This window comes from Cervus canadensis, chromosome 33, assembly GCF_019320065.1.
Source record: "Cervus canadensis isolate Bull #8, Minnesota chromosome 33, ASM1932006v1, whole genome shotgun sequence".
Lineage (NCBI taxonomy): Eukaryota > Metazoa > Chordata > Mammalia > Artiodactyla > Cervidae > Cervus > Cervus canadensis.
This window is the reverse complement of record NC_057418.1, coordinates 21,569,409-21,595,382: the sequence shown is the minus strand read 5'-3', so window position 1 is coordinate 21,595,382 and position 25,974 is coordinate 21,569,409. Positions and strand designations below refer to the sequence as shown.

Genomic DNA, 25,974 nt, shown 5'->3' with positions numbered 1-25,974 from the left:
CAGCCAGTGCTATGTGAAAGGAGCTATTAAAAGTAACTCACATGGGCAAAGATTTTATTCCAAAAACACTGTACTTTTATCTTCAAAAAAAAAAAAAGTTTATTTTTAGAGTGAGAACATGTCACTATTTTAAAATCCTGGTTCATCCAAGGTAAGTAGTCTTGGTACAGGATACAATCAAATCATGATACACACTTCAGTGATTTTTATACTGAGTCACATACTTAATATTAAGGCACATTTTACTGAATAAAAAAATAAGTGTTAAGTTCTTGAGCTTTTAAATTAGAATTTCATAAAGTGCTTTTCATAAAGTCTTATATATTATAGTAATTAAATGTATATAATTTCCTTAAAGGCACCTTGAAAAGGATTGGCACATGGCATTTTGTCTTGCCCTTTTTTTTTCTTTTGGTAGTTTCAGTTTCTTCACATGTCTTCTCTTCCATTGCATTTAAATTTTCTTTAATAATTCACCACCAGAACAGGCAGCCCTATTATAGAATAAGGTGAACTTTAACTGTCACTTTAAAGATCAAGTTTTAGACAGCTTTAGGAGTTTAGCAATTTCTCTAGTGTACAAACTGATTCTTAATGGCTTAAAGAAAATTATATTTTGAGTGGCAAATTTGAACCATTAAGCTAACTCAGAGTCCATGATTTGAGATGGTGTTCTAAACACATGTTTTATCTCCAGGGTTTTCTGCTGTTTTCTCAGGTCCATCTGGATATAAGCTGACAGCTGTCACAGGGATAACATTCACTTTATCCAACTGAAGAATTCCTCTGAAATGCAAAAATTAAAACTAAAGTAAGACAGGGCTACTTTGAGGTTGTAATTAAATGTATACCTGGGATTAGGTATTTTTGCTTCATTTTATTTATGATGGTTAGTTCACTTTAACCAAACTAATTGGTTTGGAGGAGTAAGAGGAAGTTCCTTAGCTGGTACTGTAGGAGATGACAAGGTAAATTACAGATCCCCATGGCAAACACAGTCCTAGATTTGCACAAAGTGGGCAAGAAGACTAGGCCCGAGCAGCTTTCTAATCAGTACTCCACTGGCATGCAACCATAGATCTTTAGACAGCATTTCTCCTGTTACTCATAGCTCAGTTGGTAACGAATCCACCTGCAAGATTCACTGGAGGGGGGATAGGCTACCCACTCCAGTATTCTTGGGCTTCCCTTGTGGCTCAGCTGGTAAAGAGTTCGCCTGCTAATGCAGGAGACCTGGGTTCAATCCCTGGGTTGGGAAGATCCCCTAGAGAAGGGAAAGGCTACCCACTCAGTATTGTGGCCTGGAGAATTCTATATAGTCCATGGGATCCCAAAGAGTTGGACACAACCAAGCAACTTTAATTTTTACTTCTTTTACTTTCTCGTGTTACTAAAATACCTTGCTAGTCTCCAAAAATTTACTGCATTTTAAATTGATACTTTGTGGTTGAAAATACATAGTGAAGCCCTCGTTTCATTTATTTCTTATTATACACAATGCATTTTCCGTTATAGACACTTCCCTTTCTCTCCAATACACTAAGTTCTTACAGAGCGGAGTTTGTCCTATCCACATGTGAATTCCCAAGACAGGTGTCTTGACCATATAGGTATCCAATAAATGTCTTCTAATTTTGCTAAAGCTAAAAGATGGACTAGAAAAAAAGATATATTATTTTTCCCCCCACTTGTCTTATTCTTCCTAATTTTTAAATTTTCTACTCTATAGTAAATACAATTACTTTTCAATCATTAAAAATACTAAAGTTGATAAAAAATGAGAAATACTTACTTGTATTCACAAACTGGGAAAAGCACCTTTAAGATGGTTATTACTATAATTGCTCCTATAATTCCAACCACCATGACATTCAAAAACATAAAGAATATTGGGAAAATACTGCTCCAGAACCTGCACAGATCTTTTCTGAACTTTTCCATCCACTGACACATCACCTAAAAAAAAAAAAAAGTTTTTGTTAGATATGCAAGTTTCATTTGAGCTCTAAGAAACTTTAAAAATTATGTTCTAGTTTTAGGTGATGGTAACATTTATACATCTTGACTGTAATGGTGGTAACATGGGTATCTACACTTGTCAAAACTTACCGAACTGTACATTTTAAATGGGTGCATTTTATTTTTTAAATGTACCTCAAAGTTATTTACAATTTAAAAATTATTTTCTAGCAAAAGAGGCATAAATGTTTGTTACCTGTTACTATCCTTTACAGTTATTCATATGTGTTGTCTAATATAAAGGGCTTCCCAAGTGGCACCAGTGGTAAACGATCCGCCTGCCAATGCAGGAGATGTAAGAGACATTGGTTTGATCCCTAGGTCAGGAAGAGCCCTGAAGAGGAAATGGAAACCCACTCCACTATTCTTGCCTAGAAAATCCCATGGACAGTGGAGCCTGGCAGGCTACAGTCCCTGGGATCCCAAAGAGTCAGACATGACTGAGTATCTAAGCATGCATGACAAGAAGGCTAGTCCACTTATACAGAATGGACCTGTCAGCTATATGTTTCCAGTATTTGGAAAACAACAGAAGGAAAGAGTGACAGACATTTTGGAACCCCATGGGGAGTTCAGCTCAGGTGCTCAGTCATGTCCGACTCTTTACGACCCCATGGACTGCAGCATGCCAGGCTTCCCTGTCCATCAGCAACTCGCGGAGCTTGCTCAAACTCATGTCCATCAAGTCGGTGATGCCCGTTGGTGATGGGGAGTTCACTGCGTACTTCAACAGTGATAGATGAAACTTGGGCATGCTTTGATGGCAAGGACTTTGAAGAGTCTGTTCTTCCTTGCTCTGAGAGAGATGGAGCAAGATTAGTAAGGGCACCAGAGTTCAGGCATTCAAAAAATGACCAAAGTTTCTCCAGTAACCCAAAGCAAGCAATCCTAACCTTCAGTGAGAACCTCTTCAAAGAATCATCTCTGGAATCTTTTGTTACTAAGCACATATCCTGCTCATTTAAATGTAAATTATTTTGAGTAAGGGGCCGAGCTAACATAGAGATTTCACCATACTCTCTGAACCCTGTCTTCCCAGTCAGCAGTATACTATTATTAATCACATGTGAGTATTTAACAGGTGCCAATGTATACTTATATTTGCACCCATCTTATTTAAATGCTTACAACAACCTCATAGAAAAGGCATCACTTTATGGACCTTTGCTGTACACATAAAGAAAAAGGTTAGAGAGGCTAGGAACTTGTCCCAGCTGACACAGCTAGTCAGCAGCAGAACCAGGATTCAAACCTAGGCAGTCTGATTTCAGAAAGTACACTCAACCAAGTGTGCCAAGTCACTGTACAAGGTCTCGAGCGGACTGTGTGTATGTGTACATGTGTGCATGCATGAAGTCACAGAATAAACAGACCAATGGGGATATGAGAAAGACCCCCAAATAAACTGAAATCTATACCTCAACCATCATCATCTGACTACATTACTAAGAAGGAAAACAGGAATACCTAAAAATGTCACATTAAAACAGTGATGAGTTCATTATTAACAACGTCCCATGGATGAAATTCTCATGGTTTCCACCTCATTTAAAACGCTAGCACTTATTTTCTTTGCCATAACCATAAATGCTTGTAACACATATAAAGATAATCCCAGATACCCGATTTACCTTATATGAAGATGGAGGCTCAGCTCTGAGAGGAGTTTCAGGTAATTTGCCAGGGAGAGCTTCATTTACAGTGGTTTCCACATTCCTGATAAGATACTGGCTGGTGGTCTGCAATGAACTAACACTGTCTCCTGGGAAGAAGAGCCAGGTCACCACAATGCCAAGCCCGTGCTGGTGACTCTCCCACCAGTTCTAGGGCTCTACACCAGTAACATTTAGGATGCTGAGAACATCCATTTTTTTCGTGGGAGAAAAACAAACATTTGATTCTTTAGATTTAAATGCCAGAAAGGAACCTCAAAATAAGACAGTAAGAAGGGAGCGACAGCAGTTACAATTCTGTCACATAGAAAGTCAAATTTTTTTAAGTTCTGTGTTTTAGTGGAAAAAATGATATTTCCTCTTCTAAATGAACTTAAGTGAATGAAATTCTTATTATGTATTTTTAGATGATTTCAGCAAAATGTCCCTCTGTCATCAGCACAGACCACATTTTACAAAATGGATACATAAAGCAATACATGTTATAAAGCATTTTTAAAAGAAGCTTACTTCCAAACTATGATGAAAAAGTTACCGATTAAAGAAATCATTTCCTTAATACTTTAAATAACGGTCTTTGAAAGTACCTTTTTTGGAGAGGTTGGGAAGGGTGAATAGAATGTCACTGTCTCGGGAAATCGAGTAGAGCATGCTTTCTTCTAAAGGCAGGGTGTAGTTTGAACGTCTGACTATTCCCTGATTCTTAACTAAAATATCAATTTCAGTAACATCCTTTTGTTGAGCCTATGAAAAAATAGATGCAATTACTCTTTATTTTGAATAATGACACAACCTGGTTAAGAATCTAAAACTGAATTTTCTTCCCTGATTTCTGAAACTAAAAAACTTGTCCTATTCACAGAATTCCTCTTTAAGACAATTAATTTGCAACTTTAATCACACACAGTGTGCTTCAGCACTCACTATTAGAGGTTTGCTCTCAGTTTCGTTTCATTGACTTAAGAGAGACTTGGCCAGAAGAAACGGCAGCAGAGTTACGAACCAAATTCAGTCTCTTCACTTCCTTGCTCTGCTTAATAATGATCATAATTTTAAGGGATATAAACATGTATAAATATGATCTTTTTTCAAATTAAGACTTCAAATTCTAAACAAGTAAATGCTAAAACAAATAGACAATTCTAAATGATTGGATACAGGCAATATTAGTGTAGCTTCTTTCCTTATCAAGTCAGAAATAAATAACTGAACATGTGCATAACACTGAACACAAATCTTTACAATTAATTCCCAGATAGTAAGCGTACTATCTTACCTGTTTCCCATCTATCTCTACTACCTCTTCTTGAATGACAATCAGTTGTAAACTGGAACCAGATGTCATAGGCCACTCATGAACTAAAATCCTTACACTGACAATTCCAAAATATTCTTTTTCCTTCAAGTTTCCCAGATTTTCATTCTTCACTGTTTAAAGAAAAAAAAAAAAGTAGTGATAGCTTTGAACAAAAAATGCCACCAAATCAGTTACTGAATTTGATCATTCTGTTGACATTTACATGGAACAAGACAGTTGTATACCATTATCTTTACCTTTATTTCTGACCTCATTGATGTTTCAGATCGATGAAAACAAAGACAACTTGACAAATCCCTACAATTCTTATAGTCATTTAAAGGGAAAAATGCCTGATGACTTTCAGCTTTTGTATGGAACTTCACACTTGCCACATCTTTCCTATTCTTCTACATAGACTGGCTATGAGGAACCAGTAGGTGCAACTGTTTACAAAACAGGGTGGAAGACACAGACAATCCCATGTGTTAGAGAGGTGAGCACATCCATTCATCCATTCATTCATTCACAAAATCTGTGATAGAAAGGACTCTAGCAATAAGAACACTTGAGGGTTTTTTGTCAATTCTTTTCCCAGTAGGCAACTTGTTAATCGCTGGGGAGGGTGGGAATGGGGATGAGGGAGGGAAAGCCCTGTAATTACTCCCCACTAACAAACGATGGAGTGGGATCGGCTATTGGCCCTGTTCTTTCTGGCTGAGAAACCCTACCCCCACCCCAGCAGTGATGGAGGGTGGCAGTCGCAACTGATTTATAAAGCTGAGCAGTGCTATAGAAAAAGATAATAGAAACCAATGAAACTGCTGCAAAAGCAGCATTTCATTTCTGTTCCTCAAATGTTATTGGCTGAGAATCATCCGCCAAAAAGGAACCCAGATGGATATCCTGCATGCAGGCCCAGCTGTTTAAGCCGACACTGTGCCTTTACCGAGCTCTTCTCTTGATCGAGCATGCTCTCCGTTACTCACTCTCCTCCCTTAGGTTCTTAAATTTTATTATTTTTTGATGTGGACCATTTTCAAAGTCTTTATTCAATTTGTTACAATATTGCTTCTGTTTTGTGTTTTGGTTTTTTGGCCCTGAGGTATGTGGGATCTTAGACCCCCACTAGAGATTGAACCAGTACCCCCTTTATTGGAAGGCAAAGTCAACCACTGGATCTCCAGAGAAGTCCCCTTCCATACATTTTTAATAAACTCCTACTTAATAGTTCTAGATACCATATCCTTACAATGCTGAGTTCATGCCTTTTTAAAAAAAATTTAAAGCACTAACAGTGTAGTTCTTAGTTTATAAATCTGTCTCAACTGGGCCGAGTTCCTTGAGAGGATGCATTAAGTTCTTATTCTATAGCCTATGCGAAGTAGTGATTCCACCCAGAATTATAAATACATAATTTAAAACAAATACCTGGTCTGGTGGTTCTAAACCCTAACTATGTATCAGAACCAACTGGGAACAGTACAGATGCTAAAGCCTCACTCTAGTCTTAAAATCTCAAGGGGTACAGACTAACATTTGTAATTTTTAAACAGGTACATACATTTTTATTGAGAAACAAGTGGCCTAACCCCTGGTCTCAATCTAAGTTCACAAACCTGTTCCTCCTTGACCTCTCTGTTTCTGTTAAGAAACCCCTCCCGTTCTCCAAACTACCAAGGACAAGAATGACTAGGTTACCTTTGACTTCTTCACTCTCATCCTCTGTATCCAGTCAGTTGTTCCCTTTGGACCATTCCAGATCCAAAGTATCTCTTCCATGTGTCCTTTCCAGCTCCACCTACCTCCCCACCCAACACCTAGTTCATTAGCTACTTACTCAACATATTTACCTAACTGTTCTCCCCTTCTGTAATCCCTCCCTCTTCCACCATGCACATGGTGCCAGATTAATCTCACCATCACATGGTTTTGAGAACACAGTGTCCTTGTTAGACGCCTTCAGCGGCACCCTATGACCTCTCTGGTGGTTCTCTGCCGGGTCCTCCTTCTTCAGGCTCATTACGGTACCCGCTCTCTCGTCTGCCTAACCTCCCTCACATCCTCGAGACTTCTAACTGGAAAACTTCCCTTCTCTCGTGGTCCATTTCAGTGTTTTCACTGTTTATCCAGTAGTCTCCTTGGCTAATAGAGTTTTGCCAAGAGAATGCACTGGTCATAGCAAACACCCTGTTCCAACAACACAAGAGAAGACTCTACACGTGGACATCACCAGATAGTCAATACCAAAATCAGATTGATTATATTCTTTGCAGCCAAAGATGGAGAAGCTCTATACAGTCAGCAAAAACAAGACCAGGAGCTGACTATGGCTCAGATCATGAACTCCTTATTGCCAAATTCAGACTTAAACTAAAGAAAGTAGGGAAAACCACTAGACCATTCAGGTATGACCTAAATCAAATCCCTTATGACTATACAGTGGAAGTGAGAAGTAGATTTAAGGGACTAGATCTGATAGACAGAGAGCCTGATGAACTATGGACAGAGGTTCAGAGGTTCGTGACATTGTACAGGAGACAGGGATCAAGACCATCCCCATGGAAAAGAAATGCAAAAAGGCAAAATGGTTGTCTGAGGAGGCCTTACAAACAGCTGTGAAAACAAGAGAAGCAAAAAGCAAAGGAGAAAAGGAAAGATACTCCCATCTGAATGCAGAGTTCCAAAGAATAGCCAGGAGAGATAAGAAAGCCTTCCTCAGTGATCAATGCAAAGAAATAGAGGAAAACAACAGAATGGGAAAGACTAGAGATCTCTTCAAGAAAATTAGAGATATCAAGGGAACATTTCAGGCAAAGATGGGCTCAATAAAGGACAGAAAATGGTAGGGACCTAACAGGAGCAGAAGATATTAAGAAGAGGTGGCAAGAATACACAGAAGAACTGTACAAAAAAGATCTTCATGATCCAGATAATCACGATGGTGTGATCACTCACCTAGAGCCAGATATCCTGGAATGTGAAGTCAAGTGGGCCTTAGAAAGCATCACTACGAACAATGGTAGTGGAGGTGATGGAATTACAGTTGAACTATTTCAAATCCTGAAAGATGATACTGTGAAAGTGCTGCACTCAATATGCCAGCAAATTTGGAAAACTCAGCAGTGGCCACAGGACTGGAAAAGGTCAGTTTTCATTCCAATCCCTAAGAAAGGCAATCTCAAAGAATGCTCAACCTACCGCACAATTGCACTCATCTCAGACGCTAGTAAAGTCATGCTCAAAATTCTCCAGGCCAGGCTTCAGCAATACGTGAACCGAGAACTTTCAGATGCTCAAGCTGGTTTTAGAAAAGGCAGAGGAACCAGAGATCAAATTGCCAATATCCCCTGGATCATCGAAAAAGCAAGAGAGTTCCAGAAAAACATCTATTTCTGCTTTATAGACTACGCCAAAGCCTTCGACTATGTGGATCACAATAAACTGTGAAAAATTCTGAAAGAGATGGGAATACCAGACCACCTGACCTGCCTCTTGAGAAACCTGTATGCAGGTCAGGAAGCAACAGTTAGAACTGGACATGGGACAACAGACTGGTTCCAAATAGGAAAAGGAGTACGTCAAGGCTTTATATTGTCACCCTGCTTGTTTAACTTATATGCAGAGTACATCATGAGAAACGCTGAGTTGGAAGAAGCACAAGCTGGAATCAAGATTGCTGGGAGAAATATCAATAACCTCAGATATGCAGATGACACCACCCTTACGGCAGACAGTGAAGAGGAACTGAAAAGCCTCTTGATGAAAGTCAAAGAGGAGAGTGAAAAAGTTGGCTTAAAGCTTAACATTCAGAAAACTAAGAACATGGCATCTGGTCCCATCACCTCATGGGAAATAGATGGGGAGACAGTAGAAACAGTTTCAGACTTTATTTTTTGGGGCTCCAAAATCACTGCAGATGGTGACTGCAGCCATGAAATTAAAAGACGCTTACTCCTTGGAAGGAAAGTCATGACCAACCTAGATAGCATATTAAAAAGCAGAGACATTACTTTGCCAACAAAGGTCCGTCTGGTCAAGGCTATGGTTTTTCCAGTGGTCATGTATGGATGTGAGAGTTGGACTGTGAAGAGAGCTGAGCGCTGAAAAATTGACACTTTTGAACTGTGGTGTTGGAGAAGACTCTTGAGAGTCCCTTGGACTGCAAAGAGATCCAACCAGTCCATCCTAAAGGAGATCAGTCCTGGGTGTTCATTGGAAGGACTGATGCTGAAGCTGAAACTCCAATACTTTGGCCACCTCACACGAAGAGTTGACTCATTGGAAAAGACCTTGATGCTGGGAGAGATTGGGGTCAGGAGGAGAAGGGGACAACAGAGGATGAGATGGCTGGATGGCATCACCGATCGATGGACATGAGTTTGAGTAAACTCCAGGAGTTGGTGATGGACAGGGAGGCCTGGCGTGCTGCGATTCATGGGGTCGCAAAGAGTTGGACACGACTGAGCGACTGAACTGAACTGAACTGAACTCCCTCAGCGAAAGGCAGGCTCCTTGTCAACCTACTCGTTTGCCCAAAGGCCAGTCACCAGAACAGAGATTCAATAGATGAGAAAATGCAGTCACATCAATACATCAAAGTGTACTGATGTATATGACTCTTCCTCCAAATCTGTAATGGCTGCTATAGAATAAAACTAGTAACAAGAGCCCTCTATATTCTGACTTTCTCTACTGAGGGAGACCACTTTCCAAAATGGCTCTCAATGACTCTTGCCCCTCCAGCCTTCATGCCCCTTTGTAACTGCCTTCTATAGAGGACAAGCTGGACCTAGACACTTGTTTCGAACAGACAGAATACAGCGAAAGTGCTGGAATGTCACCTGTGTGATTAGATTATAAAGACTGTGACCTGTGCCTTGCTGGTACGCTCTCTCCCCGACAGTCTCTCTTGTTCTGTGATAAAGCTAGCTGCCATGTTGTGAGGTGCTCTACAGAGAGGCCCACGTGGCAAGAACATGAAGGAGGGACTCCAGCTAACATCCTGTGAGGAACAATTCACAAGGAAATGAATCCTGTCAAGAACCACGAGTGCTAGGAAGCAGACCTTTCCCAGCTGAGCCAGTCAGAACACCCAGCTAAGCCAAGCTCAAATTTATGACCTACAGGAACTAGGAGATAATAGTGTCACAGGCTACAACATTTGGGTTCAACTGTTAAACAGCAATATAACTAATACATCTACAAAGAAGAATTTTTTTAAAGAATTAAGGATAGGAGACTCTTGTTGTAGTTACATTTAATGTTTTAAAGATTCCTGTGAAATGGTAAGACAGGCTTTTACTTCAGCTTTCAAGAAAATAAACTCAATGCAACTGGGATGACTAGAAAGATGACTATAGTAAATAAAGCAGGCAGACTGTGCCCCACGTCAAATTCCTAATACATATAACATCAGTGGAATGTTATTCAAACCAGTAACGGCACTTCTTTTCCCCACTATGATGGATTAACTTGCAGTACACCAACTCTCTCACTGAGAACCATAGGAAACATGTAAAAACATGAACACAAACACAAACACTGAAATCTGCACTGAATAAATACTAAGCCAAATTCTTTAGGTAGAGGGAAAATAACTCCAGAGGGGAATACAGATGTTCAGGAAGGAATGAAAAGCAATAGAAAGAGTAACTGTGAGGGTAAGCACAAAAGAACACTGGACTACAGGAAAACACCAAGAACAGCTTATGGTGCTCAGGGTTTAAGAATCCAAAGAGTTAAAATTCATGAAAATAGCAACACAAAAGCAGCAAGGGGGGCGGGGGGTGAATTCCCTGGTGGTCTGATGGTTAGGACCCCGGGCTTTCACTGCCATGGCCCAGATTCAATCCCTGGTCAGGGAGCTAAGACCCCTCAAGGCATAAGGCTAAAAAAATAAAAATTAAATTAAAAAATTTAAAAGCAGAAAGAGAATAAACAGAGTTTAAGTGTTCTAAGATTCCTGCAGTGGTTTGGAAATGATAAAAGTATGAGTTTACTGATCTCAAGGGTAACCATTAAAAGAACATAAAATAATATAAAGAACGTAAAATAATATAAAAACCAACAAGATAGAATGGGACAATGAAACAAAAAGTAAATAACCCAGAAGAGGACAAAAAAGAAAAAAAAGAAACAGAACAGATAAGACACAGGAAACAAATAATCAAGATAGACTATCTAAATCTAAATATATCATTTATTACATTAATATAAGTAAATTGAAATTCCAATTAAAGACAGAATGATAGCCTGAATTTAAAAAAAGAAAGAAAAAAGAAACCACAAGTATATGCTGCTTGTAAGACATTCACCTTAATTATAAGGACCCAGGAAGACTGAAAAAAAATGGAAACATACCACAAAACCATCCACCATCCTCCTCCATGTCCAGCCAAAAAGCAGTTACTGGTAAAATAATATATTTAGATAAAGCTGATTTTAAGGCAAGAACATCACTAGAGATAAATAAGGACATATTATAATGACAAAAGAGTGGATTCACCAGAAGACATAACAGCTCTAAATCTGCATGGATTTAGTAATACTGTATGTCAAAATATACAAAGCAAAAACTGACAAAACTGAAAGAACAAATGTTCTTAGCGCAGATTTTAACATACCATTCTCAGTAATTCACAGGGCAAGCAAACAAACAAACAAAAATCAGTAAATCCATAAAAGACTGAACGTGGTTAACAAATTTGACTTAACAGATATAGAACATCATATCCAACTAATTAAATGGTTAACTTTCTTTTCAAATACAAATGGAAAGCAACATTTATTAAAACTGACCATATGTTAAGCTATACAGCAAGTCTCTAAATTCAAAGGGTTAAAATTATACAGCTACATCTCTGATGATAGAGATGGAATCAGTAAAAAAAGAAAAAAAAATCCCTCAGTGTTTGAAAATTAAGCAATATACTTCAAAATGACTCCTAGGACAAGGAAATATCACAATAAATAACTGGAAAACACTCTGAATGGAATGATAATAAAGACACATAATGAATTAAGTAAAGGACACAAGTGGTCAGAGAAATACTTACTGCCTTAAATCTGTATATTAAAATAGGTAACAGGAATATTATACAAATTTCTCATATTCTTTATCTCATTCAAACAATGGGTATATTCTAATGTAACATGTTTGCTTGTCTTTAAACAACTTAAGATTTTAAAAGGTTAAAAAGGAAAATGTAATTTAGACATAAAGGTAGAAGAATCAGAAAGACAATTCACTTCTCTTTGCTTTTTACAAATGTGAAGAGATTTTGCCTTGCTTGTAAATCCCTATTTACTACCTCGAGGAACATTCTTACATTGTTATTAACCTACCAGACATGCAGTTCTTTTTTTTTTTTTCCCAGACGTACAGTTCTGAGTAATATCAATGCCATGATAGAGGAAAATGCCAGAAATAACCAATATTAAGTAGGAAAAGAGTTTTAAATCCATTAATGTTATCATATACTTTAGTAATGATGTATATTATTAATTTAAAATGGAAATAAATAATATCAAAGAATTGTGTTTCACTTAGTGCTATTAAACACAGAATAATGGAAATAATTTAGCAGTACTCACCTATCAAAGTCTGACAGCTTATTCGGGTTACACCACTATTTACAGGGAAGTCATTTACATATACCTGTCCACTCTCATAGGTTATGTTAAGAACAACCTTAAAATAAAGCAGCATATACATTAATTCCAATGGTTTACAAATGATGACAAACTCATGTCAAAAATACTTTATCTAAATGGGGTGTATAGATAAAAAATAAAATAGTCTGCATGATACTTAGCTAAGTGATATAATGAAAGCATAACAAAGACACACCTGTTCTTTAGACACCTTCCCATCCTCCAGGGTGGTTACATTAATTCTGATGCTGTCCTGCAAAATAAATACACAAATCAGGTAGGTATGCATTTGCTGAACTGAGAATAACTCAGTTCATTCTCTTCTCCCTCAGTTATACTTACTGTATGATCGCTTATGACTACATTAAAAGAACACTGTTAAAAAACTCATCAAGAAAAAAAAAGAAAACACGACTCATCAGTTTCATTTTTACAGCTCTTTTGTGTGTGTTGGGGGGGGGGGGTGGCTTTCAGGATCTTAGTTCCCCAACCAGGGATGGAACCCAGGGTCCCAGCAGTGAAAACACTGAATCTTAACTGCTAGACCACCAGGGAATTCCCTTTATAGCCTTTTAAATGCCATTATTCACAATTTCAGTTTTTCATAATCTATACACTTATCCATTTAATATGAAATATATCATGTATCTGAGCATGTAATATGCAAATACAAAGTTTAAAAGAAAGGATAAACACTCATGTATTCCTACCCAGGAGCAAAACTAAAATGTCATTCAGATCTTCTAAGTCCCCTGCATGATCCTTTCTGTCACATTTCCCACTGCCCCTCAGAAGGAATCCCTATACTGTCTTCCATGTTCACATTTCTTGCTTTCCTCTACAGTTTAACTCCCCATGTGCTCTCTAACAACCTATTGTTTAGTTTCATCTGTGCCTGAACTTTCTAAGTGGAATAATATTGCATGTATTCTTCTGGAACTTCTTTCATTTAAAACAGTTATGTGGGTAGATGTAGACACTTTTTAACAGCATTGTGTAATATACCATCAATTTATTTATTTGTTCCATGAGAGCAGACATCCATGAGAGCAGACATCAAATGTTTCCAACTTTATTGTTTTCACATACAAACTTGCTCTTATCCTTCTTAGAGGTGTCTTCTAATGCCCATGGGCATTGGGGTGCAGAGTTTCAGTGCCTCTCACGGGATGCTCAAAGACAGTCTACTCAAATATTTAAGTTTATTCATGAGATGCTCACTACACAAAAGAAAGCACTATTTTAAGTATTCAGGGTCACAGGAACTATAATTTATTATCTGTAAATGAAATTATTTCCTAAGCGTATTCACAGACGCTGTTATCCTAGAACAAAAAGAAGACTCCTCTTAAATACCTTTGGGGGGGGGGTATTCTTAATTTTCAAAGAGAAAAATTATTCACTTGTTCAGTCGTGCTGCGGGGAGGGAGGGGCGCTGCAGACAGATACCACTGTGTGTGGGTAGCACGCGCCGCGTCCCGGCCACACTGGGTTTGCCCCGGCTCACGAGTGTGTGCTTTCCCCATCTACACTGCTCAGGCTCCCGGCTGCTCTATATGGAGCGGGCCCTGCGTTGCGTGCGGTTCCAGTTTTCGGGTATTCCACAAAAGCATGGACTCGGTCGCGCCTGCGTTTTGTGCCTTCCCCGCCCGAGCAGCTCCGGCAGCCAGGAGCTTGACGGGCGCACTCTCCCCGGGTGCGGTGCGCCTTCTCCCTTCCGCGGCCCCAGCCTCAGTTTCCGCGCCAGTCGGTGCGTGTGGCTTGTGTCTATTCTCGGGAGCTGGGCTCTAGCCGCGACCCTCCCGGCGGATGTCGACCATCCAGAATCTCAGGAAGTCTTTGGTTAGAAACTGGAGGCCTTCTGCAGTGTGGTAGGGGGTGCCGTCTCTGGGGCCGAGTTTGCCCCTTTCCCCTCCCCCCTGCCTCCTGCCTCTGGCGGGGATGGCGGGAATAGGCCGGTCCGCCACCGGCTAGCTCTTCTCCGGAATTGCTCAGTCCCTTTGTTCTGCGAACGGCCAGCAGATTAATATTCTCTCTCTCTCTCTTGCTATCCCACAGTTTAAGTTTCTATCTCACGTTAGGTCCCTCCGATTGCCCTCAGGGCATTCGGGCCCGGTCCTTACCCTAAGCAATGCCACCCGCTCCTCTCCGTTCCGCCCCCACTTGCTGGTGGCGGATGCGGGCGTCTGAGGTACTTTTCTGCTGGGAGTTGCTTTTAGGCATGTAATCTGTGAGTTTTATTTATTTTTACTCCCAGTTAGGTTGCCCTTCGAGGTTCGAAAACTTCCCCCAGACCCGCCCGTGAGAGGGTTTCCTGGTGTTTGGAAACGTCCTCTATTATGACTCCCTTCCCGGGATGGGTCTCCGTCCCTAGCTCTTTTGTCTCTCTTTTTATCTTTTATATTTTGTCCTACCTCCTTTCGAAGACGATGGTCTGCTTTTCTGGGCGCCTGATGTCTTCTGCTAGCGATCAGAAGTTGTTTTGTGAAGTTTGCTCAGCGTTCAAATGTTCTTTCGACGAATTTGTAAGGGAGAAAGTGGTCTCCCCGTCCTAATCCTCTGCCATCTTGGCTCCTCCCCAAGAAAAATTATTCATAAACATCAAACTAACATACCAGTGTATTTCTTGGCACCATGAGCAACCCCAATACTTTATAGATTTCTAAAAAATGAGAGACTAAGACAGTAATTTTATGGGCTGAGTTTATTGATTCCTGGGACAACTTGATAAAGAGGATACAAACATGTAAGTTCGTACCATCTATTCAGGATGACTTTGGTCCACTTCCCAACTCCCAAAGGAGCCCAGGAAGCTTTAGGACTAGTGATTCCTCAGCTCCAGCCCAGTTTTCTTCTGGCTCATCCTTATCTAGAATTAAGTGTGGGTTAGAACAAGTGAACTCATCTCTTAGAACAAACTAACATTCAATAAACCATCAAGTTGCTGGCTGTACTGTTTTATGCCCAAATTTCAGTCAAGAATTCATTCTTTCCAAACTAGACAATCTATTTGAAAACTTCAGAGCACTGTTCTTCTAACAGTCTGGAGATAAGTCTCCAGTGATGCTCTTCTGAGAAACCTTTTTATAGATTCTGCCTTTCAGTAGAGAACATACCCTATATTGTGAGTGATTTACTGCACTTACATACATCACTTGCCCAGTAGAACTGGACCCGTTGTCTTTGGAAAAGACAATGAATAGACATGAGCACACTATATTTTCCAGAGGGCCAACTTCAATTACATTCTTTTGGATCCTCTTGAATGACTTCACATCAGGAGAAACTCTCATCCCTTCCTGCCTCCTAAACCAAAGTTCAGAGCCAGGTCATATTTCTTGCTCTTTCCAAGAGCCTCTGACGGAACTGGAAGTACAGGCTTGTCAGCCAGGGCAGTGTACACTTAGAAATGGGTGGCAGAACTGAAGTCTCTCCCCACTCATTTTCAATTCTCCTCTGATTCCATCACTCACAAATGCCTACCTGGAACAAAATGACTTCCTAAGAACAAAAGTGATAGATACCTGGTTTAAAGTAAGTCTGAGGGAAATAAATGAAATAAATATTTACACATATAAGAAAAAAATATTTACACATATAAGAAAATAAGCGTCCTCTGGCTGCCCCCTCTCTTTGGTCACTAAGTCATTTTAATATTAGAAAAATAAACTGTAAAAAAAAATTTTATTACTTCACAATCTGTGTAACCTCAACAGCTGACAACTTACGTATGTAAACAAAACAGAAAAATGCTTATAATCCAATAAATGAGTGACTGAAGAGATACACAGAGAATTTTCCTAACTTCAACCAATTTTCTTACATTTAGGTCAGGCGGGATACGAAGATAAACAGATGAAAACGTGTGTAATAAAGCAAGTATAAAGTGTAAAGTGAAGTCGCTCAGTCATGTCTGATTCTTTTTGACCCCATGGACAGTAGCCTACCAGGCTCCTTCGTCCACGGGATTTTCCAGGCAAGAATACTGGAGTGGGTTGCCATTTCCTTCTCCAGGAGATCTTCGCAACCCAGGGATTGAACCCGGGTCTCCCGCATTGTAGGCAGACACTTTAACGTCTGAGCCACCAGGGAAGTAGATTAAAATACAAATGGTAGGCTGAATTGGTATTATTCAACATGGTATCCACTAATCACATGTGACTATTTACATTTAATTAAAACTAAACAACATATTAAAAACTCAGTTCCTCAGTCACACTGGCCACATTTCAAATACTCAATAACCATAGTAGTCCAGTGGTTACCATGATGCAGAGTTCAAACACACCATTGCTGCACAACAGTCAACAGAACAACTCCTATCAAATATGCATGACCACTCTAAAACTCTTTCAAATGTTCTGTACCTTTGAAATTTTTCACAATAAAACTTTGAAAAATGTTTCGATTCAGAGGCCTCAGCTTCCCACATGAACCTTCCAAGGAATGAGATTCTCCTCCTAGTTGCAGAGCATTCATTTAACCAATGAAATGAGTGTGGATCTGGATTTCCCAAAAGCAGACAGAAATCATAAGAACTGAAATGAACAACTCACTAAGAACCCACAGTAAGGTGTATTATCAGCCTGCAGTCTAAAGGCAAGCATATAATAGGAATAGACTCAAAGGTCTTTGGGGTTGATAAATAACTATGATAAGTCTCTAAAGTCTGGAAAAGGGGTAACCAATGACTCTATTTCCAGGACACTAGGAATTACTTCATTTTAATTTGGTCTCGATCTCATATTCATATTTTCGAACAGCTGCAACTGTGGTCCACTTTGGATATAAGTGGTTCTTAGAGCTTGGCATGGTGTGGCTTCTTGGAAAATCCCAAGAGAACTGAAACCGAGGTACGCTATTAATTTTGTAGCCAGGAAGGGTAACGCCATAACTCTTGAAACAGTGACATTTATGGTGTCAGTCACCCCTAAATGCTGGGTATTCAGGTCTTGATTAGTAAGAAAAGGTGCACCTATGTCGTTTCTTCTCATTCTGGGAAAATCGCATTGTGAAGTCTTCAGACTTTTCCCCCATCACACATTCAACGGCTGAGAAGCAAATACTGGTTAAGAGCAGCGAGAGTCCCCCCGAGAGTTAAGGGCAAAAGCGGTAAGAACCAGTCACCCTTCAGTAGAAGCACGCGGTGATGCGCAAACTTCAGCCCACCTCGGGATCACCTGGATGGAGAGCCTGCTGCAACGCTCTGCTGGGTCCTCACCCTCGAGCTTTTGATTGGAGCGTTTCTACCAGGTTCCCAGCGGATGCTGGCGCGCCTGGCCCCACCGGGTTTAGAGACCGGCTCCTCTAACACCGCCCGCTAAAGGCAGGCCGGCAGGGTCTGCGCGGGGTCTTCCGTCTCTCTGCCTCTGCGGACCCCGGGCACCCGGCTTGCGCGCACCCGGAGCCCCGCGCGCCGGGGGCAGGCATTCCTTCCCGCCACCCGCTGCAGCAGACAGGTGGCCTGGAAACGCCCTCGCTCTCTCTCGTTGAGCAACTTCCACGTTTCCCTAGCACATAAACACTGCCTCGCCCCAGAGCCCGGCTCTACCCCAAGAAGGCGCCATTACAAAAGGCGGTGATCGGCGACTTTCGACGGCAAACGCCCGTCAAGACGACAACACACGAGACTACCCAAACAAGCAGTTTCGCTGCGCCGGGCTTAACCACACGTTAAAGATTCCCTTTCACTCTCTCGCCTCCCCCGTCCCCTGCCGCCCCCGTTTCCTTGGGTGCTTCTCCCCACCACTCCCCGCCCTCTGGGAGCCCGGCCCCCAGTCCCCGGCCTGCCGGCGGGGAGGTGGGAGGCGTCGATGCGGACGCTGCCGTCCCAAGTCCCCGGCCCGGGCTTCTCCCCGAGGATCCCGGCAGAGTCGCGTCCGCCTAGCCCTACCTTCGGGGCTGGCGGCAGGAGCGGCGGCTCCAGGGTGCCGGTCGTCAGCCACCCGGTGGCTGGCAAGGCCGCGAAGACGAAAAGCCGGAGAGCGAGGGGCGCCCTCGGAGCGCCCTCCATCTTGGACAGGCCGGGGGCGGGCGGCGGGCGTGGGCCTACGGGCGGGAGGCCAGGGCCTAGCGGGCCTGAGGGGCGGGGCTTTTCGTGGGGCGGGGTGGGGTGGGGAGCCTTTGTGGGGGCGGGGCGGGGCGGGGCGAGGGCGGGGCGGGACCCGGAAGTCTCCGAGATCAGCTCTAGGCCGCCGCACAACGTTCGGGGGCGGGGTCAAGTCACAGAAGGTCCGATTTCGTCATTAGACCGGCTTTCTGATTTGAGGAGAATTTCCTCACCTGAATGAGTGTAAACATTCTCATTGCCGTTGTTTTTGATTTAGTATATACTGTATGTGTACATCAGTATGTCTCTATGTGTATATATTTACATATATCTACAAAGTGAACATGTGTTTGAGTAAACTCCGGGAGTTGGTGATGGACAGGGAGGCCTGGCGTGCTGCGATTCATGGGGTCGCAAAGAGTCGGACACGACTGAGCGACTGAACTGAACTGACAAAGTGAAAATAATGGTAATGTATCAGAACACTGTTGTACCTATCACGTTTGGATAATCAACTCTAAAGGAAATCAATCCTGAATATTCATTGGAAAGACTGATGTTGAAGCTAAAACTCCCAATACTTTGACCACCTGATGCGAAGAACTGACTCATTGGAAAAGACCCTGATGCTGGGAAAGATTGAAGGCGGGAGGACAAGGGGACGACAGAGGATGAGATGGTTGGATGACATCACCGACTGGATGAATATGAGTTTGAGTAAGCTCTGGGAGTCGGTGGGGGAGGGGGCTGGCTGGCGTGCTGCAGTCCATGCGGTCGCAAAGAGTCGGACACGACTGAGCGACTGAACTGAGTATCACATTTGGGGTATATCACCTAGCGTGCCCTGCTAGGTCGCTTCACTCCTTTCTGACTCTTTGCGACCCTATGGCCTGTATGTAGCCCCCCGGGATCCTTCCTCCATGAGGGTTCTCCAGGCAAGAATACTGGAGTGGGTTGCCATGCCCTCCTCCAGGGGATCTTCTCAGCTGAGGGATCCAACCGCTGTCTTCTGTCTCCGGCACTGGTAGTCGAGTTCTTTATCACATGCGCCACCTAGGGAAGCCCTCACGTTTGGAGGAGGAGTTTATTAAATCGTTACTTCTCACCTTGGTTTGCACTTGGGAATTGTCTGAGCACTTTTAAAAATTGCTGTTTCTGGGGTCTTCCGGGGAACCTGAGTTTCTGTTTAATAAGTCTGGGCAGCAGCTTGGGTATTGATAGTTTTTAAAGTTCCCCAGGGATTTATTGTGCCAAGGCCAAGGACCAACCGCGCATTAAGTTCAACATTCATCGGATCACTGGAGAGGCGAGGGAGCAGCACTCTGCTGGAAGCCAGGTCACCTTGGCTCTCAGGGCTTTTCTAGCCAGTATCTTAACCTATAAATTGACAATGACAGATTTTTCTTCCCCACTTCAGGTTAAAAAAAACTTTTGGTTAAAAAAAAAAAAAACTATTGGTGAAACCCTCTAAAGCAAATGTGAAAATAAAGAAACCCCATTTAAAAGAAAGTCCGGGAGGCAGTGGGAGGGGGGAAGTGGATGAAGGCAGTTAAAAGGTACAAACATCTAGTTATAAGATAAATACTAGGATGTAATGTAAAACACGATAAATATAAGCAGCACTGATGTATGTTATATTGAAGAAGGAATTCATAGGGCCTGAACTCCATCTCAGGCCTGTCCGTGCTGGCTGTGCTCGACTGCCTCTCCAGTGGACTCTGAACTCTCTGCTTAGTGCCTGTGAGGACGACAATGGAAGGATAAGACCCCCTCCAGACAGAGGAATCCTGAAGATCACATCCAGGCTACTCATTGCCTAAGAGGAGGCATACCGTGATCACACCTGTCTCCAGACAGGTCATAAACTTTTTTTCGTATCTGTCAAGATGTAATCACAGGCTTATCGATTATTAACTGGTTGGAATGTAACTGCGGGCTTATTGACTATTGACTGTTTAAGACACGTACACATGGGGCAGGTGGTGGGTTAAGACACGTACACATGGGGCAGGTGGTGGGTTAAGACACGTACACATGGGGCAGGAGGTGGATTTAGACACGTACGCATGGGGTATAAAAGATTTTCACAAATGCTGGACGGGGTCCTTGGCTAAGAGGAGACTCTGCCTTGGGCCCGCCGGCGTAATAAACTGCACTCCACTATCTGCATTGTCCTTCTGAGTGAGTCTGTTTCCCGCAAAAGCGTGGCTATAACAATATTATGCAATATATGAAAGTTGTTAAGAAAGTAAATCCTAAAAGTTCTCATTACAAGAAAATTTTTTTTCTGTTTTCTTAATTTTATGTACATATGAGATGATGGATACTCACTAAACTTATTGTGATAATAACTTCATTATGTTGTATACCTTAAAGTGATCTGAAGTGAAAGTTGCTCAGTCATGTCCAACTCTTTGAGACCCCATGGACTATACAGTCCATGGAACTCTTCAGGCCAGAATACTGGAGTGGGTAGCCTTTCCCTTCTCCAGGGATCGTCTCAACCCAGGGATCAAACCCAGGTCTCCGGCATTGCAGGTGGATTCTTTACCAGCTGAGCCACAAGGGAAGCCCTGCATACCTTAAACATATACATAAACTTATATGTCAATTATATCTCAATAAAACTGGAAGAAAAATTGATAAAATAAAAGCTTTTAAAAAGCAAATAAGTTAAAAAACAAAATAGGGACTCCTCCGGTGGCCCAGTGGTTAAGACTCCAAACTTCCATTGCAGGGGGCTCGGAGTTCATCCTGGTTGGGAACTATGATTCCGCCTGCCACCCAAAACAACCAAAAACATAACAGAAAAAACAACTTAAAAAAAAAAATAAAATGACGGATATCCGGAAGCCCCAACGGGGGAGCTCTCATGCCTTATCATTCCCTGTGCTGCAGAACCCCAAAACAAGAAGAGAGAGGCACCATGCATTTCCAAAAGGAAGAGGCTTACTGTACTGCTCCAGCATAAGGAAAGTTTTCTCCTTACCCAGCAATAGCCTGCCAATGAGAAACCACCACATTCGGTCAATGAGAAGTTTGAACTCCTGCTCTCTCCCCAGAGGTTCCTGGTGAATCAGATGGTAGAGTCTGCCTGCAATGCAGGAGATTCGGGTTCAGTCCCTGAATCCCCTGGAGAAGGGAATGGCAACCCACTGCAGTATTCTTGCCTGGAGAATTTCATGGACAGCAGAGCCTAACAGGCTACAGTTCATGGAGTTGCAAAGAGTTGGACATGACTGAGCGACTAACACTTTCACACTTCTCTTCGAATGGATTTCTACTCAAAACCATCCCTCCCAATAACCCCCTTTTCTCTATAAAACTATGTCCCTCTCCTTTGGTCTTCAGCTTAACCTAGTTTCAGTTCAGTTCAGTTCAGTCGCTCAGTCGTGTCTAACTCTTTGTGACCCCCTGGACTGCAGCACGCCAGGCTTCCCTGTCCATCGTCAACTCCCAGAGCTTACTCAAACTCATGTCCATCTCATCGGTGATGCCATCCAACCATCTCATCCCCTTCTCCTCCTGCCTTCAATCTTTCCCAGCATCAGGGTCTTTCCCAAGGAGTCAGTTCTTCACATTAGGTGGCCAAACTATTGCAGCTTCAGCATCAGTCCTTCCAATGAATATTCAGGACTGATTTCCTTTAGGATGGCCTGGTTGGATCTCCTTGCTGTCCAAGGGGCTCTCAAGAGTCTTCTCCAACACCACAGTTTAAAACCATCAATTCTTCGGTGCTCAGCTTTCTTTATGGTCCTACTCTCACATTCATACATGACTACTGGGAAAATCATAGCTTTGACTAGATGGACCTTTGTCAGCAAAGTAATATCTCTGCTTTTTAATATGCTATCTAGGTTTGTCATAGCTTTTCTTTCAAGGAGCAAGTGTCTTTTAATTTCATGGTGGCAGTCACCATCTGCAGTGACTTTGGAGCCCCCAAAAATAAAGTCTGTCACTGTTTCTATTGTTTCCCCATCTATTAGCCATGAAATGATGGGACCGGATGCCATGATCTTTGTTTTCTGAATGTTGAGTTTTAAGCCTAGTTTTTCACTCTCCTCTTTCACTTTCATCAAGAGGCTCTTTAGTTCTTTGCTTTCTGCCATAAGGGTGGTGTCATGTGCATGGCTGAGGTTATTGATATTTCTCCTGGCAGTATGATTCCAGCCTGTGCTTCACTGAGCCCAGCATTTCTCATGATGTACTCTGCATATAAGTTAAATAACCAGGGTGACAATATACAGCTTTGATGTACTCCTTTCCTGATTTGGAACCAGTCTGTTGTTCCATGTCCAGTTCTAACTGTTGCTTCTTGACCCACATACAGATTTCTCAGGAGGGAGGTCAGGTGGTCTGGTATTCCTATCTCTTTAAGAATTTTCCACAGTTTATTGTGATCCACACAGTCAAAGGCTTTGGCGTATAAAGCAAAAGTAGATGTTTTTCTGGAACTCTCTTGCTTTTTCGATGATCCAGTAGATGTTGGCAATTTGATCTCTGGTTCCTCCAAAGCATTTTCTAAATCCAGCTTGAAGATCTGGAAATTCACAGTTCACGTACTGTTGACGTCTGACTTGGAGAATTTTGAGCATTACTTTGCTAGCATGTGATATGAGTGCAACTGTGCAGTAGTTTGAACATTCTTGGCATTGCCTTTCTTTGGGACTGGAATGAAAACTGACCTTTTCCAGTCCTGTGGCCACTGCTGAGTTTTCCAGATTTGCTGGCATATTGAGTGTAGCACTTTCACAACATCATCTTTTAGGATTTGAAATAGCTCAACTGGAATTCCATCACCTCCACTAACTTTGCTCATAGTGATGTTTCCTAAGGCCCACTCAACTTTGCCAGGATGTCTGGCTCTAGGTGAATGACCACACCATCATGGTTATCTGGGTCATGAAGATCTTTCTTGTATAGTTCTTCTGTGTATTCTTCCCACCTCTTAATATCTTCTGCTTCTCTTAGGACCATTTCTGTCCTTTATTGTGCTCGCCTTTGCATGAAATGTTCCCTTGGTATCTCTGATTTTCTGGAGATTTCTAGTCTTTCCCATTCTATTGTTTTCTTCTATGTCTTTGCACTGATCACTGAGGAAGGCTTTCTTATCTCTCCTTGCTATTCTTTGGAACTCTGCCTTCAAATAGATATATCTTTCCTTTTCTCCTTTGCTTTTTGCTTCTCTTCTTTTCTCAGCTATTTGTAAGCCCTCTTCAGACAACCATTTTGCCTTTTTGCATTTCTTTTTCTTGGGGATGTTCTTGATCCCTGCCTCCTGTACAATGTCACGAATCTCCATCCATAGTTCTTCAGGCACTCTTGTCTATCAGATCTAATCCCTTGAATCTATTTGTCACTTTCACTGTATTATCATAAGGAATTTGATTTAGGTCATACCTGAATGATCTAGTGGTTTTCCCTACTTTCTTCAACTTAAGTCTGAATGTAGCAATAAGGAGTTCATGATCTGAGCCACCATCAGCTCCCAGTCTTGTTTTTGCTGACTGTATAGAGCTTCTACATCTTTGGCTGCAAAGAATATAATCAACCTGATTTCAGTATTGACCATCTGGTGATGTCCATGTGTAAAGTCTTCTCTTGTGTTGTTGGAAGAGGGTGTTTGCTATGACTAGCGTGTTCTCTTGGCAAAACTCTGTTTGCATGTCCCTTATTGCAGTTCCTCTGTTATTCCTGAATAAACTCATTCTGCTGGTAAAATAACTGGCTGTTTTATTTTTTAAGGTTGACACAGAAATGCTAAGAAATTTAGGTCTTTCAGGTTAACAAGATTGTATATTGATTAAGAAGAAGTTGGAGATGTTGTCATTCAGACAGAGTAAAAAAAAGTCTTTTTTTTAAAAATAAAACTTTTGACACAAAAAAGAAATAGGTTTCTCTCTTAGTCCTCTTCCTCTTTTATCAACGCTTCCCCCCATGCCTATGTTTTTAGCTAGGGTAAACAACAAAATCTTTGGCCAAAATTGTTGTAGAGTAAACTAGTCATTCAACTAATTCCTTGCCGACTGTGAGATACCCAACAACAATATTACCTGGCACATGGTTTCTGCAGTGATATCTCACCCACCGGAGGGGTCCAACGGCAACCACTGGCCTTTTCACTCTGTTTCAGACCACTGAGATTAAAAACAAATCAAACCTAATGATCAGGACGTAGGATGTATGTAGATTTCTGTAATTTGAATAAATAATGAGTTTCCAAAATACATTTGAAAGAAAAAGTAGTTGGGGAAGGTGAGCAACATAGTCTGTATTTCCCAACAGAGCCCACCCCATTTCCTGACCAGACATTATTCTTTCACTTATTTGTCTCCAAAGGGGTTAAATTTGCCGATAGAAACCCATTCTATTTCTGTGCATGTTAGACACTTTATGTTCCTTGAAGATAATCCTTCATATAGCAGAAGATAGCCTTGAAAAAATTTAATACAGGGACTTCCCTGGTGACCCAGTGGCTACGTCTCTGCCCTCCCAATGTAAGGGGATGGGGTTCGATCTCTGGTCAAGGAACTAGACCCCACATGTCGCAACTAACCAGAGTTCGCAAATGGCAAATAAGAGTTTCCATGTCTCAACTCAACTAAGAGTTCACATGTTGCACCTAAAGATCCCGCATGTCACAACTAAAGATCCCACATGGCACAAAGATCCCACTAAGACCCAAGCAGCCAAGTAAATAAAAAATTTAATACATAGAAAACAAATTACATATGAGGTATAAAAAAATACATCTTTATTCTCATGCAAGATAGTACTCTTTGACTCCAAACTTTAATAAGTTTTCTTTTCCAATGACTGATTCCATTATTTTTATTTTTCTCCCAATCAGAACGTGAATTCCGCTTTTTCTGTAATCCAAAAGCAGTCTTGGCACCAAAGGGAAGTCTGGGACATAATCTATGTCTGTTTCCAATTTCTGGGAGAGAGTGAGTCACTACATTTCTATTGCAACACAGTTCCACTCCATTATTTTCCAGAGTTACACAACCACACATTTTCAAACTTCTTGACGACCCCCAGGAGATGATAAAAAAGAAATAGAGGAAGATCTTCCTTTTACATCTCCAAAACCATTCACACATTTTACCTTATTTTTCCCCTAAGATGTTTTAAAACTGCTTTTACAGTATCATCCTTTTCTGTGTATAGAGATGAAGACTTTTGCCATGAGTTATGGGATAATAAGGGCTTCCCAGGTGGCATAGTGGTAAAGAATCTGCCTGCCAATGCAGAAAATGCAAGCAACCTAGGTTTGATCC

At 41.6% G+C, this 25,974-nt stretch overlaps 1 protein-coding gene across 2 annotated transcripts; it reads right to left on the bottom strand.

Annotated features, from left to right (window-relative positions):
• Positions 1–74: 74 nt before the first annotated feature.
• GINM1 (glycoprotein integral membrane 1) lies at positions 75–18,728 on the bottom strand. Of its 2 annotated transcripts, XM_043457170.1 has the most exons (9): positions 18,539–18,716; positions 12,842–12,898; positions 12,586–12,682; positions 11,353–11,400; positions 4,969–5,120; positions 4,280–4,436; positions 3,651–3,781; positions 1,793–1,956; positions 75–786 (listed from the first exon to the last, which is right to left on the bottom strand). In XM_043457170.1, exons 1-9 carry the CDS (start codon positions 18,656–18,658, stop codon positions 675–677), a joined length of 1,038 nt encoding a protein of 345 aa, XP_043313105.1. In that variant the 5' UTR covers positions 18,659–18,716; the 3' UTR covers positions 75–674. The 2 variants fall into 2 exon arrangements, with proteins under 2 accessions (XP_043313105.1, XP_043313106.1); XM_043457171.1 differs by lacking the exon at positions 11,353–11,400 and having other exon boundaries at positions 18,539–18,728.
• Positions 18,729–25,974: the final 7,246 nt, after the last annotated feature.

Bases quoted from the DNA above. Each gene is read 5' to 3' on its own strand.
- GINM1 (XM_043457170.1), bottom strand. From the start codon at position 18,658: ATGGAGGGCGCTCCGAGGGCGCCCCTCGCTCTCCGGCTTTTCGTCTTC. The intron at 12,683-12,841 runs GTGTGTCTTTGT...CTTTATTTTAAG, and splicing joins GGAAGGTGTCTAAAGAACAG to GTTGTTCTTAACATAACCTA. The intron at 787-1,792 runs GTAAGTATTTCT...TTTGCATTTCAG, and splicing joins TTCCCAGTTTGTGAATACAA to AGGAATTCTTCAGTTGGATA.